This window comes from Chanodichthys erythropterus, chromosome 10, assembly GCF_024489055.1.
Source record: "Chanodichthys erythropterus isolate Z2021 chromosome 10, ASM2448905v1, whole genome shotgun sequence".
Classification (NCBI taxonomy): domain Eukaryota; kingdom Metazoa; phylum Chordata; class Actinopteri; order Cypriniformes; family Xenocyprididae; genus Chanodichthys; species Chanodichthys erythropterus.
Window position 1 is genome coordinate 12,807,048 of NC_090230.1, and position 18,929 is coordinate 12,825,976.

At 37.8% G+C, this 18,929-nt stretch overlaps 2 protein-coding genes across 2 annotated transcripts; both read left to right on the forward strand.

Annotated features, from left to right (window-relative positions):
* The first annotated feature begins 344 nt into the window (after positions 1–344).
* On the forward strand, positions 345–5,666 carry LOC137028111 (uncharacterized). The gene is made up of 4 exons (XM_067396870.1): positions 345–418; positions 1,529–1,679; positions 2,079–4,402; positions 4,784–5,666. The coding sequence occupies exons 1-3, from the start codon at positions 345–347 to the stop codon at positions 4,398–4,400; spliced, it is 2,547 nt and encodes an 848-aa protein (XP_067252971.1). The 3' UTR covers positions 4,401–4,402; positions 4,784–5,666.
* Positions 5,667–5,738: 72 nt separating this feature from the next.
* Positions 5,739–10,823, forward strand: LOC137029116 (uncharacterized). Its single transcript, XM_067398638.1, has 4 exons — positions 5,739–5,865; positions 5,971–6,126; positions 6,470–6,562; positions 10,039–10,823. Exons 1-4 carry the CDS (start codon positions 5,764–5,766, stop codon positions 10,330–10,332), a joined length of 645 nt encoding a protein of 214 aa, XP_067254739.1. The 5' UTR covers positions 5,739–5,763; the 3' UTR covers positions 10,333–10,823.
* The last annotated feature ends 8,106 nt before the right edge of the window (positions 10,824–18,929 follow it).

Sequence of the window (18,929 nt, forward strand, 5' to 3'; positions counted from 1 at the left end):
CTAGGACCAAACAATGCAATTAATTTTGTCGTGGTTGGGATCATAACAATAGCTTGTACAAGTATAATTATTAGAAATTTGAATTATTTGTTTATCTAATCTACTGTATATACAATATGTTTGTGTAAAAAAAGCTACACTGAAAAAAGTGATTTTGGAGAGTGGTAAATATAATCTGTGGAAACCATATAAAATGTACATGATTATTGCAGCCAGCCAACGAATTCTAAAGTAATGGGTAAATTCTACATATACTACCCATTCGTCAACAGTAAGAACCATCACATAGAAAAATGCAGTAAAATATACCCCCAAACCGTGAGTTTTTTTGCTTTAAATTGCGCATGCGTCAGCCCGCGTTTTTGAGTGAGTGTGGGCGACGCTGGATCCTCTCTCTGGCTGCCATCGAACAGCAGAAGTGAAGGTAAGATATTTACATAGGAGTGCTATATATATATATATATATATATATATATATATATATATATTTAATTATGAGATATTACACTTCACTTGTATTCGGCTTTCGTTTGTTTAACATGCCAATACTTGAAATTAAAATTTGAATCTGTTGCTGGCGTCACCATGGCCCGGGACACATCAAGCCACGTCGGACCGTCGGTCAGGCAACTTGGTTTATTGTGTTCCACGCGTCAGTTTGATGTGTTCAAATAAACAAATTGACCCCGACGAAAGCAGACGTGCCGTTGCTAGGATGAGAATGCGTTGACAAGCAACGGCACGTCTGCTTTCGTCGCTGCTAGTTCTTTGCCATCGGTTTGTTGTGTCCCGGGCTTTCACCGTCTGCACAACTGCCGGTAAGTTGAAATGCCGTCGTGGTGTGCTTTTTACAAGATTAGTCAGCATGCATGACTGTGTCTGACCGCTGGTTTTAAGGTTAGAAACTAGTCAAAGCCAGCTTTTTCTAATATATTGAATGGGCGCAGGATTAAAAATAAAAACATAGTAACGTTACCACTGTATCCCACGAGTGTGTGTGAAAACACCAACTGTTGCTGCACCTAAGTTTTTTAAGGAATTGTGGGATCACGTACAACATTTTAGAATTGATTTTATATTATATTTGTTATTGTTAGAACATCAGTGCTTAATAAATGTTTTCATAATTTTGTAATATGTTCTGTGAAACACATTACATCTATGAAGCTAATTATATGAAGCATGAATATTAATATATGTAATTGCAATGCCTTTATTTAAGTCAGTACACAGTCTGTTATTTCTGCATGACCGGCCCTTGTCAGACAGACAGACTGCCCAGATCAGAGGAGCACTGATAAACTACCATATTTCCCCAATTAATCACCGGTCTGCAAATAGCCGCCTGGTTCTTTTAAACGTCTGGGGTTATAATCCATTTTGCATATTAAACACCCACCCGAATAACCAAAGGGGGTGATTATTTGCATTATATTGAGGTAAACCCAAAATCATCTGTACAAAATCTAACCCAGGTGCATGTCTGATAATTTGTTTTGTGTAATTTTTGTTTTTATTTCTGTTGCAGGCAGTCTGTGTATGTGGACACTCACTATTTGCCCTCTCTTCAGTTCCTCTTGTCTGTCCTCCACAAGCAGAGACTCACTGATAGACCACTGTTACCAGTTCTAGTGTTGACACATCCACCCACATCCCCACCACAAGTGTATCCTTTACAGGTATGCAAGTTTTCCAAATAAAATAAATCACATTGTCCTTAAAGGTATAGTTACCTTAACTAAAGTCCTCAGTTATGGGAAAATGAACTGGAAATGTAAGTTGTGCAAATTCACAACATCAAAAGATTGAACCTGCTGAAACACAGCAGACTAATACATGAGCATTTAGGTCGAGTCCACTCCATACCCTGCCTCTATGCAGATTGTCCTTGCACAGTCAAGACATGGGGTGCATTAAGGACACATTTGTCAAGGCATCATTCTCAGTCAACCCAGCCAGGAAACATTTCGTTTACATGCATTGTCTGTAATTCATGCTCTTTTGACAATGAGAGGCATTTTTTTGAACATCTTGGTGGCCATCTAAAAAAATTTGAAACTGTGACATGTGTTTTTGAGGGTTGTGATTACAAGACCAACAAATATACAACATTCCACAGCCACAAGAGTAGAAAACACAACCCACATTTGTTGGAAGATTTCAAGACTAATGTTCTTTATCAACACCAAAACAACCCGGATGAAGAAAGTGATTTTGTTGAGGATGAAAACGACTGTGGCTTAGTCCTTGAGGAGGATGAGGACTTGAACAAAATTATTACTAAAAGAGTGGGGTTGCTCCTCCTGAAAATGGAGAACATTTTTAATGTCTCAAATTCATGCATTAATGAACTAGTAGAGGAATTTCATTTCCTTACAGCGTCTGCATCTGGCCCCGTCATTAAAGAGATCATTCTGAGTACTTTGAGAAAACATGGCTGTACATTTGAAGACTCAGTGATATCAGAACTGGTCAAAGACCTTTGCCAGCTAAGCCCTGTCTGTGCTGCTTTACGAGTGGATGGGCCTTTCAGCAGTAAGTTCAGGAGAGAGCAATTTAGTAAGGAGCATCTCTCATCGATTGAACCAGTTGAGTACATACTTGATAGTACAGAGAAAAAATCATTTCAGTATATACCAATCCTCCCATTATTATCTCAACTTGTGAACAACAGCCACATTCAAAACACAATATTACAAAACAAAAAGCCATCTGATGCCTCTTCTGGATACAAATCGTTTAATGATGGATCTTTACTAAGAGAAAACAGCTTTTTATGTGAGGATGAACTTAAACTCCCACTCATATTATATATAGATGACTTTGAGATATGCAACCCTCTGGGAACATCCCGCAAGAAGCATAAAGTCACAGCAGTGTACTGGGTGTTCGCAGACATACATGCCACATTGAGATCTACACTGACTTCCATTTACTTAACCATTTTGTGCAAGGCAAATGATGTCAACCAGTATGGCTATGCAAAGGTTTTGGACCCACTGCTCAGAGATTTGAAGTCCTTTGAAGATGAAGGTATTTTTGTTTCAAGTCTGGGCAAAGTGGTCAAGGGCACTGTACTTGCTGTAGTCGCTGACAATCTTGGTGCTCACTCAATAGGTGGCTTTGTTGAAAGCTTTTCAGCTTCACATTTCTGTCGCTTTTGCATTGGAGAACGGTCACAGATCCAGGAGCATGAAGTAGGAGAAGGACTGTTTCCTCCACGGACTAAGTCCAACTATGCCATGCATGTCAAAGCAGCACTGTCTGATCCAGCAGAAGGTCACCACTGCGGAGTTAAAAGACAGTGTCCCATCTCAGACAGACTCAGTAAATTTCATGCTATATCAGGTTATCCCCCTGATGCTTTGCATGATTTGCTCGAAGGAATTGTACCTGTGGAAATATCACTCTGTCTTGATGTGTTAATCAGAAAGAAATACATCTCTCTTCAGGAGCTCAACCATTCCATACGTTGCTTTCCTTACAAATGGAGTGACAAAAGAAACTGTCCACAACCCATTGCCCCGCATTTCAACTTACGAAAAAGCGTAGGAGGTAACGCACACGAAAACTGGTGTTTGTTGAGAATGATGCCACTCATGATTGGTGACAAAGTCCCAGAAGATGAGCCTGCTTGGGAGGTTTTGATGAACCTTAAAGATGTTGTGGAGCTTGTCATGGCTCCTCTCCACACAGATGAGACAATAGGATACATGCAAAGTAAGATCTCAGAACACCGTTACAGATATTTTGAAGTGTTCCCAGAGGAGAAAGTTCGACCAAAACACCACTTTCTCGAGCATTATCCATGGCTTACAACTGTTTATGGGCCACTGGTACATTTCTGGACTATGCGGTTTGAAGCCAAACATCGATTCTTTAAAAGGATTGTGAGGCAGACTGGGTGTTTTAGAAACATTCTCATGACAATGGCAAGAAAACACCAATCAATGATTGCGTATCATACCAACAATTGCAACAACCAAAGGCCAGCACTGTCAGTGTCCCAGAGGACTCTTGTGGCAGTTGATGTTCTTAAAGATGGCATTAAGGAGTCCTTTGCAAGGAAGTTCCCTGGGGAAGAGTTTGTGAACATGACAAATAAAGCAACCATTTTAGGCACAGACTATAATATTGGCATGGTGCTGCCGTTTGGCTCAACAGGAGGCCTACCTGACTTTGGAGAAATCCAGCAAATAATCATTGTGCGTGAAACTCCTGTCTTTGTTCTGAAATTGCTTAGTGGTTGGTATTGTGAACACCTGAGGAGTTTCAAAGTAGAGCCAACAGGAGAGACAGAAATCCTTAAACATTCTGAATTAAAAGAAACATACCCCTTGGCTGCATACAATGCAGCAGATGGCCGTATGGTGACCCTTAAACACTTCATTTGCACATAAGAGTAAGTGTAATGGGTTGATTTTATTTATGTTGTCATATCAAATATGTGTGCACTTTTCAAGTAGATATTGAAACAATTACTTAACAGCTGTATGGCCAGGAATCCTGTCTTATTTATTTATTGTAATGTTTATTTAACGGGGACGATTGCCACAGAAAATGGGAAAATGTGATGCATACTTACTCTCCTTTTTTCTCCTCCTTTCCTCATCTACATCTTCTTAAAATAATAATGACAATCAAAGATTATTTATTGAAATTTCCACTGAACTAAATATCTGTTTATTGCTTTGGCAGAAGAATATTGAAGCAAACCTATGCAAGTAAGCTCATCAACTATTAATAACCTGTCTCAATTTCGTTTCTTTCTCTGTCTCTACAGCTGAGGAAACACACACCAAACAACAATGGCGGTCCATTTAAGAGTCGTTTTAGAAGAACACAACATTCAAAAGCTGAAACTTCCAACAGGAATTCCAAATACAGTGGAAGATCTTGTTTCCATAGTTACTGAAACTTTTCAATTGCATGGGGAAATTGGACTACTATACCAAGACAAACACTTTGACAATGAGTTTTTCAGTGTCACCTCAACTGCTGACTTGTATGACAAGGCCACTGTTAAAGTGATCCTAAAAGAGCCGACGATAACCCTTGACCTACACCCAGTACTTGAATCATCTACATTGAGTTCAGTGAGCACCTATCCTGCAAGTACTACTGAAACGGACATCTGCCCTGCAGATCATGATGCATCCTCAGAGGTGTCAAACTATGCATCGTCAAGTTCCAGTGACACCATTATTCTCCCTGATTCATGTCGCTCTGCTGCATGGCCAGTGCCATTCCAAGTACCGGAGTTTTCCCGAGACCTAGAACTCATCCTCGCAGAGGCAAACAACTCATATGATGCCACTGGAAGACACTTCATGGATGCCAGTGTTAAATCAGCAATAATGCAAGAGCTTGCAAAAGTAATTTTTTCTTACACTGCTTACCCAACCAATCAGCAAATCCTCTCAGTGGCTGAAGCCTTGGTTTCTAAGTTTCCGTGTCTTAGGGAGCCGGGATCATTTGCAGGCTTATATGGCTGGCAGCAGCGCATAAAAAACAAGATGCACAATTACCGTGCCAAGCTAAGATCTCGAAAATATTCTTACCCGGAAATTGAAATCAACACCTTAAAAAGGAAGCATCCGGGTGATGCAGTGCCTTCGAAAAATATAAAAAAGCCCAAAAAAGCAGAGGTTAATTACCTCCCTCCGCACCCTACTGGTGAAAGCCAAGAGACTCTGGAGAAAGAGAGCTTGAATTAATTTTGAAATTACAAAGAAAAACAATGCAAAGATAATTGCAGATAAAATGAATAAAACCTTCTCTAGCCGAAGAGTTGAAGTGGTCAGCCTCAGCCCCTCTGTGGGTGTGTTTAAAGAAAGGTGGCCAGCATTATTCACTGAGGCTCAGGTGAGAATGTCTTGTAATTTTCTTCCCACTAGGATACATTCATGTGATTACTATGAGAGCTGGTCTTTAATTTAAAATGTAATTTTTGGTCCTTTTACTTCCTAGATCAAGGAGGAGTTTAGACGCATCACAACAGTTTCCTTGGAGGAGACATTCATGCGGAAGCTCGATGAGTACACACCAGGTCTTTTGCGGCTAATGCGTGCCAAAGGAGGAGCAGCTGGTTGCAAGATGCGTCCTCTGCTGGACACTTTAAATGACGTATGTTATTTAATTTTTTCACAAATATGTAATTATTGATATGACTGAATTAAAAGTAAAGTAATTTGTAAACAATTGCTTTGTTGTGCAAAGTTGAGCTCCTTACCAACTTAAACCTTTTAACATCAATATGTGAATTCGGTCTTATCCATCTATTTTCTTTACTGCTTTGTCCGTTCGGGTCACAAGATTTTTGAGCCAACCCAGCATTTATCAGGCGAAGGGGAAGGGTTCACTCTGGACAGTTCGCCAGTCTGTTGCAGGGCCAGAATTCGGTCTTAGTATATGTAAATCACTCCCCACACCGCTAACAGTCTTATCACTAAATTGTATCTCCCTACAGACACAGAACATTGAGAAAAAAAGAGATGCTGTTGTCTGCTGCCTCATTAACTACCTCGGTGAAAGACAAGAAGATCTTTTCCATGACTGCCAGGTATGTCATATTGATAACAGATTTTTGATTAACTCAAGGGATCCTCTCCTCTCCTCTCCTCTCCTCTCCTCTCCTCTCCTCTCCTCTCCTCTCCTCTCCTCTCCTCTCCTCTCCTCTCCTCTCCTCTCCTCTCCTCTCCTCTCCTCTCCTCTCCTCCCACATAGGGCTGGGCGATATGTCGCATGAGATTGTCACGCGCATTTCGTCAGTAAAGCCGGTTCCCTGATTACCGCTAAATCGCCATCACCTGCTTTCAAATGGAGCGGCATTTAATAGACAGAGCCGTAGATCACTGAAAAGCCACGCAATATCGCGTTCATTATCGCAGATGAATTGCCTTCAATAATGAACGCGATATTGCGTAGCTTTTCAGTGATCTACGGCTCTGTCTATTAAATGCCGCTCCATTTGAAAGCAGGTGATGGCGATTTAGCGGTAATCAGGGAACCGGCTTTACTGACGAAATGCGCGTGACAATCTCATGCGATATATCGCCCAGCCCTACTCCCACATGGAAAGAACCTATATAAACATATTTGTTTCAATATAGGTTTTGATATAGGTTTTTAATATATGTGACATATATAAAATTGGCCGTTTTCCTATGTTATATGTACATATATGTACATATATGTGTATATATATGTGTATATATACAGTACAGTCCAAAAGTTTGGAACCACTAAGATTTTTAATTTTTTTTAAAAGAAGTTTCGTCTGCTCACCAAGGCTACATTTATTTAATTAAAAATACAGTAAAAAACAGTAATATTGTGAAATATTATTACAATTTAAAATAACTGTTTTCTATTTGAATATATTTCACAAAGTAATTTATTCCTGTGATGACAAAGCTGAATTTTCAGCATCATTACTCCAGTCTTCAGTGTCACATGATCCTTCAGAAATCATTCTAATATGCTGATCTGCTGCTCAAGAAACATTTAATGTGTACAATTGTACAAAATATTTGTGTACAGTATTTTTTTTCAGGATTATTTGATGAATAGAAAGTTCAAAAGAACAGTGTTTATCTGAAATCTAATCTTTTGTAACATTATAAATGTCTTTACTGCCACTTTTGATTGATTTAATGCATCCTTGCTGAATAAAAGTATTCATTTCTTTAATTTCTTTTCAAAAAAATAAAAATAAAAATTCTTACTGACCCCAAACTTTTGAACGGTAGTGTATAATGCTACAGAAGCTTTGTATTTCAGATAAATGCTGTTCTTTTGAACTTTCTATTCATCAAGGAATCCTGAAAAAAAAAAGTAAACTGTTTTCAACATTGAAAATAATCATAAATGTTTATTGAGCAGCAAATCAGCATATTAGAATGATTTCTGAAGGATCATGTGACACTGAAGACTGGAGTAACGATGCTGAAAATTCAGCTTTGCATCACAGGAATAAATTACTTTGTGAAATATATTCAAATAGAAAACAGTTATTTTAAATTGTAATAATATTTCACAATATTACTGTTTTTACTGTATTTTTAATTAAATAAATGAAGCCTTGGTGAGCAGACGAAACTTCTTTAAAAACATTAAAAATCTTAGTGGTTCCAAACTTTCGGACTGTACTGTATGTGTACATATATGTGTATATATATATGTGTGTATATATATGTGTGCATATATGTGTACATATATATGTGTTGTCACAGATCCCTTGTCTCCAGAACTCCAATTCCCATGATCCTCCTGTTCTCCACACCTGCACTCACTTCCCTCGTCATCTCCCCATCATCACATATCATCATCACCTGGACTTCCTTGTTAGCACTCCCTATATATATGGACTCACTCCCTTCACTCCTTGTCTGTTCTAAATGTTACATCGTATTTTATATATGTCACATATATTAAAAACCTATATTGAAACATATGTTTATATAGGTTTTTTCCATGTGGGACCAATTTCACATGTTCGCACATACATAAGTTATTGCATAATTTTTTTCGTTAATTCTTAGTTTTTGCCTTGATAATAGAAAATATGAGCTAGGCATCATGTATGACAGTCAAAAATGAGATATGAGCTACAAAATGACCAGATCCTGCCATTAGCTATATAGAAGACATATCTTGTATGTATAGGACTTATATGTGGATATGAAGAAGCAATACAGGAGACCTATATTTCCTGTATATGCACATATATGCACCTTAATTTTGCCTATATGTGGCATATATATGCATATATGCAGCATATATGCAGTATATATACGGCATACAGTACAGACCAAAAGTTTGGAACCACTAAGATTTTTAATGTTTTTAAAAGAAGTTTCGTCTGCTCACCAAGGCTACATTTATTTAATTAAAAATACAGTAAAAACAGTAATATTGTGAATTATTATTACAATTTAAAATAACTGTTTTCTATTTGAATATATTTCACAAAGTAATTTATTCCTGTGATGCAAAGCTGAATTTTCAGCATCGTTACTCCAGTCTTCAGTGTCACATGATCCTTCAGAAATCATTCTAATGTGCTGATTTGCTGCTCAAGAAACATTTATGATTATTATCAATGTTGAAAACAGTTGTGTACTTTTTTTTCAGGATTCCTTGATGAATAGAAAGTTCAAAAGAACAGCATTTATCTGAAATACAAAGCTTCTGTAGCATTATACACTACCGTTCAAAAGTTTGGGGTCAGTAAGAATTTTTATTTTTATTTTTTTGAAAAGAAATTAAAGAAATGAATACTTTTATTCAGCAAGGATGCATTAAATCAATCAAAAGTGGCAGTAAAGACATTTATAATGTTACAAAAGATTAGATTTCAGATAAACACTGTTCTTTTGAACTTTCTATTCATCAAATAATCCTGAAAAAAAATATTGTACACAAATATTTTGTACAATTGTACACATTAAATGTTTCTTGAGCAGCAAATCAGCATATTAGAATGATTTCTGAAGGATCATGTGACACTGAAGACTGGAGTAATGATGCTGAAAATTCAGCTTTGCCATCACAGGAATAAATTACTTTGTGAAATATATTCAAATAGAAAACAGTTATTTTAAATTATAATAATATTTCACAATATTACTGTTTTTACTGTATTTTTAATTAAATAAATGTAGCCTTGGTGAGCAGACGAAACTTCTTTTAAAAACATTAAAAATCTTAGTGGTTCCAAACTTTTGGACTGTACTGTATATGCAGCATATATGCAGTATATATGCAGCATATATATTATCATATATGTGCATATATGCTGCATATATGTGCATATACACTGCATATAGGTTTCATATATGCGCATATATACACATATAGGTTCTTTCCATGTGGGCTCTCCTCTCCTTTCCTCTCCTCTCCTCTCCTCTCCACCTTCTCCTTTTGCCTTCCACTCCCCCTCTGCTCTCCTTTTAGATAAACTGAAATATATTGAAACAGCATCTTAAGTAAAATAAAAATGTGTATGCTTTTTGTTTGTTTCTTTTTAACATGTAGGAATGTGAGGACTACACAGACAAAACGATGAAGGTGATTGTGAAGCACAATGTCATGGCTGAGGAGGATCCATCAGATTTGTCTATTGTGATCGAGGGAAACCAAGTGATGGAAGGATGTGGAAGCCGAACAAAGGCATGCATACTGCTGATGGGACTCATTTATGCAATCAACATCGAATATCCAAAGGAGCTGAAGAACACGTTTGAAGCTTTTCAAAAACTTTTTTTGGAAATTGACGGGGCAAAACTACTGAAAAAGGTCCACAGCCTCAAAAATAAGCTCATGCAGTAGACACACATTTCCCCTGTTGTTCGAAGAGGATCTTTTGTCTGGACATACTTTTAATGGAGTTGTAATGGAGTGTAGTTTTATATTTTTCTTCTTTTCCCTTATTTGCTCCACACACAGACACAGATCCATCCACTCTCTCTCAGCCCACTCTATTGCTCTGTGATTTCCCCCAGATTGACAGAAAAGGAATACCAATAGAAAGTGGCCTGAAGAATTTTGATCTCTCCTTCTACCCTCTGTCCCTCCCCATTTGTTTGTTTCTTTTATTCTCATCCTATCTTTTGAGAGTGAGAGCAAGCTCAAAAACTAAAGAATGTTGGTGTTCTGTTTTATCTTTATCCAGATATTTGATACTGTACATGCACAGAAACAACCATGTGGAGTTTGTGTGTGTGCTTTTGATTTTTAAAATAGAATAAGTGGCATGTGTTGTTTGCAGTAGCCAATTATCCAGAAACAACATTTGAAACTGTTATCTTAGTGAGTTATAAAAAGTCAATTCGTTCATTGTTGTGTGAAGCTGTTGTACTTTTATTTAGCACTTTATTCTGTGTTTTTTGATAATTTGGTGCATCATTGCTGCATATAAACAAGGCTGTTCGGTTATTTGTTATATGAATACCTGGACCACAGATTTGGTCAGTCACTGTTGTGTAAATCTGAAGAGACACAAAGAGTTTAGTCTAAGAGTTTAGATACAAGAAAATCTTAATGTGATTGGACATCCAGCACTGCTCTGATCTCCTCACTTCTCCTTTCATTTTCTCTTCTCCCTTCTCTCCTCACTTCTCTTTTCCGCTCTGATCTGGATGTCCTAAAACAGGGATATGTTTTATTATCCAACATTATTGAAACAACATTTGATAGATCAGTGAGTTATAAAACAGGTTCATTACTTGACATGTTGTGTAAAGCTGTTGTGCTGCACTATATTTTGAGTGTTTCATAGGATTTTTTGGATTAAAAACATTGATCTGATGAACCATCTGAATGTCTTTATTGTGGGGGGTAAATTTTACCTTCTCTGAATAAGTAATTGTTATTAACTGATATTAATTAACTTTGATTTGAAGAGATAATTTTTACCTAATTTTAATGAGTAAGTAGCTGTTGAATATATACATAAATGTGAGGTATTGTTACCCAATTTATGCAAGCATTTAATAGCTTTTTACTTCAGATAGTTTATACTCAATATATGGGATTAAATCTACCCCACCAAAGTCGATGCAAATTGTTACCTCACATTTATTGGGTAAATTCTATAGATTAGTTTTTACAGTGTACTTTGAAGTGTTCGTTTAAATACAATGTTTGCATTTTAATGAATAAGACTTTTCACAACCTGCCCATTAACAAATGTGTTTTTTGTTGTTGTTGTTGTAATGTCAAGGTGGAAAAATAAAATGCATGTAAAAAGGCTTAAAGTACAATTGAATTTCTCTTAAATTCATAATATCTGGTCAGAAACTCTTTTAAAAGTCATGTCTCAGAAAAGTTCCCAAAGAGTCACGAAATCAAAATATTAAACTTCAAAATGACAAAATGTCTTTTGAGCTAGTTAAAAAGGTGTTTGTTTTTTGCATATTTAATTGGACAGACATTATGTTTTTCATTTTGGAAATGGAGCGCTGTGGAAACATATGTTCACCAAGCCCCAGCAGATGTCCATCGCAGTGCTGCGGCACAAACCCAGAAAAAGCATGCGGGCATCACAAGCACTTTGAGCTAGTGTGCCATGGGCATGCTTTGCTCTGGCTGTAACATCTCCATCCTTGCTCATTTTAGACATTTACGCTCGACATTTCAAAAAACGCAGCGCGTCCGAACCTCGCAGAATGCGAAATTGTCATCCGATAAGCATGGATGTGGGGGGGGGGAATTGGCGAAACAGGAAATATAGGGAAAGCGATGGTGCTTGTATTCACAACATATTCATGCATATGAATAACAGTGGGTGAGAAGGAGAGTCGGCCAGAAAAGAAACAGAATATGGAAGTGTTGCCATCTGCAGTGCGTCTCGTGTTTGGCAGCGCCATCCGCTTGCCCCCCTTTCACAGCGAGCGCAGATTAACAGACAAGCAGAGCTGTCTGGCAGTCACACTGGCCTGGTGTAGTGCCGTCCCCCCAAGAGACAGCATTAAAAAAGCCTCTGCACTTTGTGATATTGCCACTGTTCTGAAATAACACCTTTCACAAACCCAAAGGATGGTACATTTCCAAAATCACCTTGCTGCTTTGACAACAAAAGTGTGTTTTAGCTCTCTGATCTGGTGTTCCCTGCGGTCTTTGCTGAGTTATGTAAGTTCCTTCAGTGTCTAAGTTACATACAGACATATATTTAGCTAAACAAACCTGCTTTAGTTTGTTTTCGGTCTAGTTGGCTGGTTTTAGCTGCCTGGAGAGCTTCCCTAGCACCTTGTTATCTCAGTGCAGGCCTTCAGGTCTGGTGTCAGACTCAGGTGGTGACTGCTGGAACAGTCTTGGGCTTGAACACCAGGGCCAATGCTTAAAGACTGCCACTGCTGGCCTGTAAAGTGATTCTTCTTACATCCAGCCGTCCACTAGGTTTAAATGTTAATAGGTGGCATCACTGTCCAAGATCGGTGTTGAGCTGTAGCCTGAGAAACCTAAGGCCTGAAAAGAAAATGCAGAAGAGTTACTAAATATTTAACTGAGCTGTGGCTTAGTGGTTGTTGCATGTTCTGTGGCACATCGAGCCTTGGTACTTCTGTGGGAAATGCAGGTTTGAATCCAGGTTGAGATTTCCTCCCCTCCGTCCTTACTGCATCATTTCCTGTACTTCCTCCACTGATGTATAAATAAAAGTGGCAAATAATATAATTGTGTGTATATATCTAAAGTTAGTGTAATTTTGGATAATTGCTAAATAATGACTATCTAGTGAGTCCCTAAAAAAAAAATAAGAGGAAAAATACATTCAAATTCCAAAAATGTTTCTATGCTTTTGCAAGCAAACTCAAAGTTTCTCAGAATAATGCAATACTTTTGCAGGGGAACACAAATCTGGTGATAGAAATAATATGAGGAGGGAGGAAAACACAAAGGTTTTGCATTAGAGCACAATGCTTGTGAGCAAACTCAAAACTGGTTGGAGGAAAAACTATTTTGCAATGAAAGCAAAACTGGAGATAAAAAATAATGAGTTAGAAGGAAAACTATTTAAATGCAATAGCGAGCACAAGCTTCTCACAAACGTATTGTGCTCCCTGACAAACTTTGCGTTTGCTTGCAAAAACATAGAAATATAGTCTCTCCTCATATTGTTTAGCAAGACAAACAAAAACATTTGTGCTCGCTTGGAAAAGTATTGCATTTCACCAAGAATGCACAAGATTTCCAAGAAAGTGCACACGTTTTGCGAGTGATTGCAAAAGCTTTGAACATTTTTTCCCATCATATTTTTTCCATCACCATGTCCCTTTAAGTTTCTCCTTGTTAGTAAACCTAAAATATGTAGCCATGAGAAAAATGAGAATTTCAGAATCAGTTTAAAAAAAATAGTATGGAGCTTCTATAACAAAGCCAATCATACTAATTCTCTTCTGGGTTTTAGAACTATGCATATGGCATACAGCACTCATCTGTTTCAATGGAATATATAAAATGGTTTGTCAAGATTATGTTTGGATAAGGGGATTGCGTTTCAGTGACGAAATCAGTATCATTACATCTTCTTCTTTAGCTCAAATCACGCTAAACACCCTATTTTCAGATGGGTCCGTTTAATATGCATTTGCTTTCTCTCTCTTTTTTTTTTTTTTTTTTTTTTTTACCACTAATCTATTTCCTACCTTTTATAATGTCTTAGACTATGATTGTACTTCCATACTTGCAATGATGTACATGACGTGAACCCTTTTACCAGAATGAAATTAAAAGGCCATTGTCTAGCCACTGTCCATTATTATGTAAAACACTGTTGGCTCTGTACTGTCATTTATGTTTCAAACTGTGGGAAAAAAAGTTGTAGAAACTGGAAGGCAGCCACTGAGGGTTGTTTTGGAGTGGTGGTCCATGCCCAGAATGCCCTGCAGTTAACAGTTCAGATCACTTTGGAAAGTGTACCAGTTTATTTGGCAGTCAGTGCTTCAGTACCATGCTGAATTAGTATGCCTGGTCTGTGAATGGTACTCTTAAAATCTATTTTATTCATCATTTTAGTCCAGTTGGACAGTATTATAAGCCACTGTAAGGATTGAAATGTTCCTCCCATTGGCTGGCTGTCACATAATGCTTTGCTGCATGTCTGAATGTCCCTAACGTACGACATAGGTGATTATGGAAGATTAATGGCGAGTAATGGTAAGAGGGACTGTGACTGTGTCGCAGGAGGGATGGCTTCATTAGTTACTGCTCTTAATTAGCGTAATTACCCCAAGCTTGTCCTCTTTAAATGTTCAATTATGTGTCTAAACCGCTCCCTCTGCTCACATCGCTCAACATAGTCACAAAGCAAAACTGTGTTTATATTTGGGTCATTACTGCAACGCAATACCTTTTGAACTTTGCTGCCTTTAGAAATGGGCTTGCATAATAATTTGAGGAAGTCTTTTTATAAAATTACTTTAAAAAAATCTGAGCTATTCTCTGGTCATGCTCAAGCACTTAAACTTATAATTATAATTTTATAAATCATTTAAATGGTTGAATTATTTGAAATGTGTGTTACATACCAAAACAAAGACTGTTACGATGTTTTTTTGTTAAGCTTTTTTGTATGAATTTTACAAAACTAATATTTTGATTTCATGATGACTAGCATTTTAATTAGTGAAAACAACTTTTTCATTTTACAATACTTTGCAGAATTGGTCATTTTATTTACCACTTTATTCACTTAATTGTGATTATTATGGCATTATGAAATACAGTAAATTTAACTATAGTATTAGCATAGTAGGAAGGACCTTTTCAAGTAAATGCAGGCCTATCTTTATGAACATCAGCTTAATATGAGCCTAAATTATCAAGGAGCACATTTGCATTTAGCCAAGCTGAAGCAACAACGGCTGACGTCAGATATCCTCATACTAATTTTCCGGCTGTTCTATGCTGCGTTCAGACAGATGCTGGGTAATAAGTGGTTAAATTACTTGATTAAGGAGAGCTGTCAACTTGTAATGGGTTAACTTAATTAGTTCATGTTCTTAATTGGTTATGTATTTTTGTAAAGACTCAAATGTCTGCTTTTCTTTCTCTTCGGTTGTGTATGAAAATGAACGCTAAACCGTTTACTCTATTTTTCTCTTCCATCATGTGCCCTAGTTCCTCCTGTGTGGGGTTTAAAGATCAGGGCCATTATTGGCCTTTGTGTCTAGTCAGGTCATTTGAACCACCTCTTGTCCTTTAACCTAGATGCATGCATGAAATATAGCCAAAGGACTCTTTCATACTGGGCATCCAAATTTCAGGCCTGAAATTAGCATAGGCCAACAGATGCTCTTAGCAAGAGCTCAATGGCCTTTCTGAGGTATTGCCTCAGGAGGAAAAAATAAATTATATTTTTCCCTTTTTTTTGGCAAGAACTCTGGAATTTCAAATTTACGTTTGGTCTCAAAAATCCCATTAGGTTTCTTGTCTTGTCTTTATAGTGCCATTGATAGGCTGCTGAAACTCCATCTTGTCACTGAACCCCCAGTTATTTGATATTCAGACTAGACCTGGACATAGAATATCTAGATATCCATGTTTATTCTAGCTCACATTTAGATTTAATATGTTGATGCAATATGAACATGAATAATTCAGGATGCATTAATGAAACATCATAAAAGAAAAACACTATAATTGCGGGCAGTTCTGTAAGATTTTATTTGTTATATTACATTATTGTAATTTTATTTGATTTATTATTTATTTAGTTTAGTTTAGTTTAGTTTAGTTTAGTTTAGTTTAGTTTAGTTTATGAATGAGGGTCATGGTCTTCTTTTCCACATCAAAATGATTGCCAAAAAAAAAATATGTTAAATAGAATTTAATCATTAAAAAGTATTATACCACATTTACATTAAATGGTTCAAGTGACCTAATTCCATTATTTTTTCCTCCCATGTGGCACAGATTGGATATGACCCACGAACATGTAAGCAGAAAAAAAGCACATGGATTCCTATATTCTCAGATCGGGTTCAGGCCTCATTCATATGTGGAAATAAATTGATAGGAATCGGATACGTGCATTTGTGTCAACTGTGTAAGCGGACAGATCAGAAAGTCCCCTGTCAATGCAAGTCATACGTCATTGGACGGTGGCGAATGATGTCAGCTCAGATGGACACCAACCATTGGCACCGATCATTGCTACTTTCACCAAGGCTGCAACAAGACCTCTTCACCCCCCCTTAAAGAGTTGGTTAACCCAAAAATGAAATTTCTGTCATTAAGTACTCACCCTCCCCAAACTCATAAGACCTTCATTCATCTTCGGAATACAAATTAAGACATTTTTAATGAAATTCAAGAACTCTCTGGCCTCCCTATACATGGCCACATCATAACCAAGGTCAAGAAAGGTAAAGACATTGTTAAAATAGCCTATGTGACTACAGTGGTTCAACCTCAATGTTATGAAGTGACGAGAATACATTTTGTGTGCAAAAACAAAACAAGAATAATGACCTTATTCAACAATCTCTTCTCCTTCTTGTCAGTCTGCTACGCTGATCACATAGTGAATGCAGTGCAGCACTTATGTCCGAATACGCTGGCTCGGTATTGGTTGACACTGTATACGTGAGCAGCACGACGCATGCGTGTGATTCCTTTGCTGGAGCCGGCCAATAATGAATCAGCATTCTGACTTTGCTGCCTATGTGTAGTTCAGAAACCCTCGAATTTTATCAAAAATATGTTAATTTGTTTTCCGAAGATGAACGAAGGTCTTACGAGTTTGGGACGACATAGGGGGTGAGTAATTATTGATAGAAATTTCATCTTTGGGTGAACTAACCTTTTACGAGACCTAGGGCTGCACGATTATGACAAAAATCATAAATGAAGCTCTAGCGTAAGTTCTGCCGGGAAGACTCATGTTACGTCACTTATTAGTTCAGATCTAACCAATCATTATCTAACGATTGGAGTATAAAAGATCGGTACATGTCTGAGTTCGCAGATGCTGATGCCAACTTTCACCTCCAACCCCCCACCACGACCAGGATAGCCCCTGTCCATACCTCCCGGGGGTCGGCTACGCCCCTGCCTTCATCTTCAGGCAGGAAACGCAAAGTCCACAACCCTCAGGATGTGAGCTATGGACGAGGCCTACGCCATAGAACTTATCTTATGATATTTTGCTTGCTGATTGGTAATAAATATCATTTTTGGTTTCTTTAAATAAAATAATGATAATAAAAATAATGTAGGTTTTGAATGACGTAAGGATGAGAATTTTTCCAGCAAGTTCATTTTGATGAGTAGTTTTGTTTAACCACAATGAACTAAGTACACAACCATATCCATGAATTAATGTGAAGCAGGATTATTGCACAATAATATGACCCATTAGTCAATGAAAATGGGGGCTCATTGACTCCTGCGCATGACTGCGTATTCACCACATGCTGCTGTATTTATTCCTTCTTTCTTTTTTTCTGGTTAGTTTCACCCCTTCATCTTAAATGTATGCAGGTCAGGTCAACCATCCAGTAATTCCACCAAGACCAAAAAAAAAAAAAAATAGAAAAGAAAAGATGCGACAACCATATGGATGGAACACTAGGGGCTTCGGGCAATGAAGAGGAAGAACCTTCAGCCGGTTCAACTGAACGAAGCAAGCAGGGTCTCGCAGAACCCCTCCTTCTTCCCAAAAGCCTTTTCTTTCCCCATGGTATCTCACCCCGAAGCACTGGAGCTCATGAAGACAGTGCACAGGGAAAAGAGGAAGGGGGAGGCAGTGCCTGCCAACAGCAGGTGTTGGTCCATCCTTCAGGGAGCAGGCAGCAGGCTGGGTACTGATGTGTGGCGGAGAGAGGGGGCCTGGCAATCTGGTGCGGAATGGTGGAGCGTCTGGCTAGGCAGATAGAAAAAGGATTCAGGTTCAGATGTTTAGACAGTCCAACACGCCATCAGAATCGTGGTAATCTTGCTTTTTTAAAATTGCAAGAACATGTTGTCACCTTTGAAGTTTTGTGTCAGGAGAAGGCCAGTGTTTTTTTCTTCTTTTTTGGCCCTGGTCACTCTATGCTGGCTCGAGCGCTATCAGGCTTCAGCAGCTCCACTTGAATGCTGCTTCCAACTGGCCATTGCTGCAATCCCATCCTCCTCCTACTGCCTCTAGGTTTGGCGTTTGAGCTAGAAATCGGCCCTTGGCCCCAGTGAAAATTCATGACTTTGTTCTTGTTGTTTCCCTACTTGGCAGATGCTGAGGATATTTGTCATTTTTTTTCCCCCAGTTTTTTTTTTTTTATATTTTTAGATCATTTATGTAGTGTATAGAGACAACTAAAAGTACTCTATTTTCTAAAAAGAGAATTTTCAGAAAATTGTGAATACTGTGGCTCTGTGACTGTCGGCACAGCAACATTGACCAATTGCATGATTTTAGGGAGGGTCTATCTGTTTGACCAAACAAT

Excerpts from the sequence above, each read along its gene's own strand:
- LOC137028111 (XM_067396870.1), top strand. The coding sequence starts at position 345 with ATGCGTCAGCCCGCGTTTTTGAGTGAGTGTGGGCGACGCTGGATCCTC. Across the intron at positions 419-1,528 it reads GCTGCCATCGAACAGCAGAA|GCAGTCTGTGTATGTGGACA; the intron begins GTGAAGGTAAGA and ends TTTCTGTTGCAG. Across the intron at positions 1,680-2,078 it reads CACAAGTGTATCCTTTACAG|GGTTGTGATTACAAGACCAA; the intron begins GTATGCAAGTTT and ends TGTGTTTTTGAG.
- LOC137029116 (XM_067398638.1), top strand. The coding sequence starts at position 5,764 with ATGAATAAAACCTTCTCTAGCCGAAGAGTTGAAGTGGTCAGCCTCAGC. Across the intron at positions 5,866-5,970 it reads CATTATTCACTGAGGCTCAG|ATCAAGGAGGAGTTTAGACG; the intron begins GTGAGAATGTCT and ends TTTACTTCCTAG. Across the intron at positions 6,127-6,469 it reads TGCTGGACACTTTAAATGAC|ACACAGAACATTGAGAAAAA; the intron begins GTATGTTATTTA and ends ATCTCCCTACAG.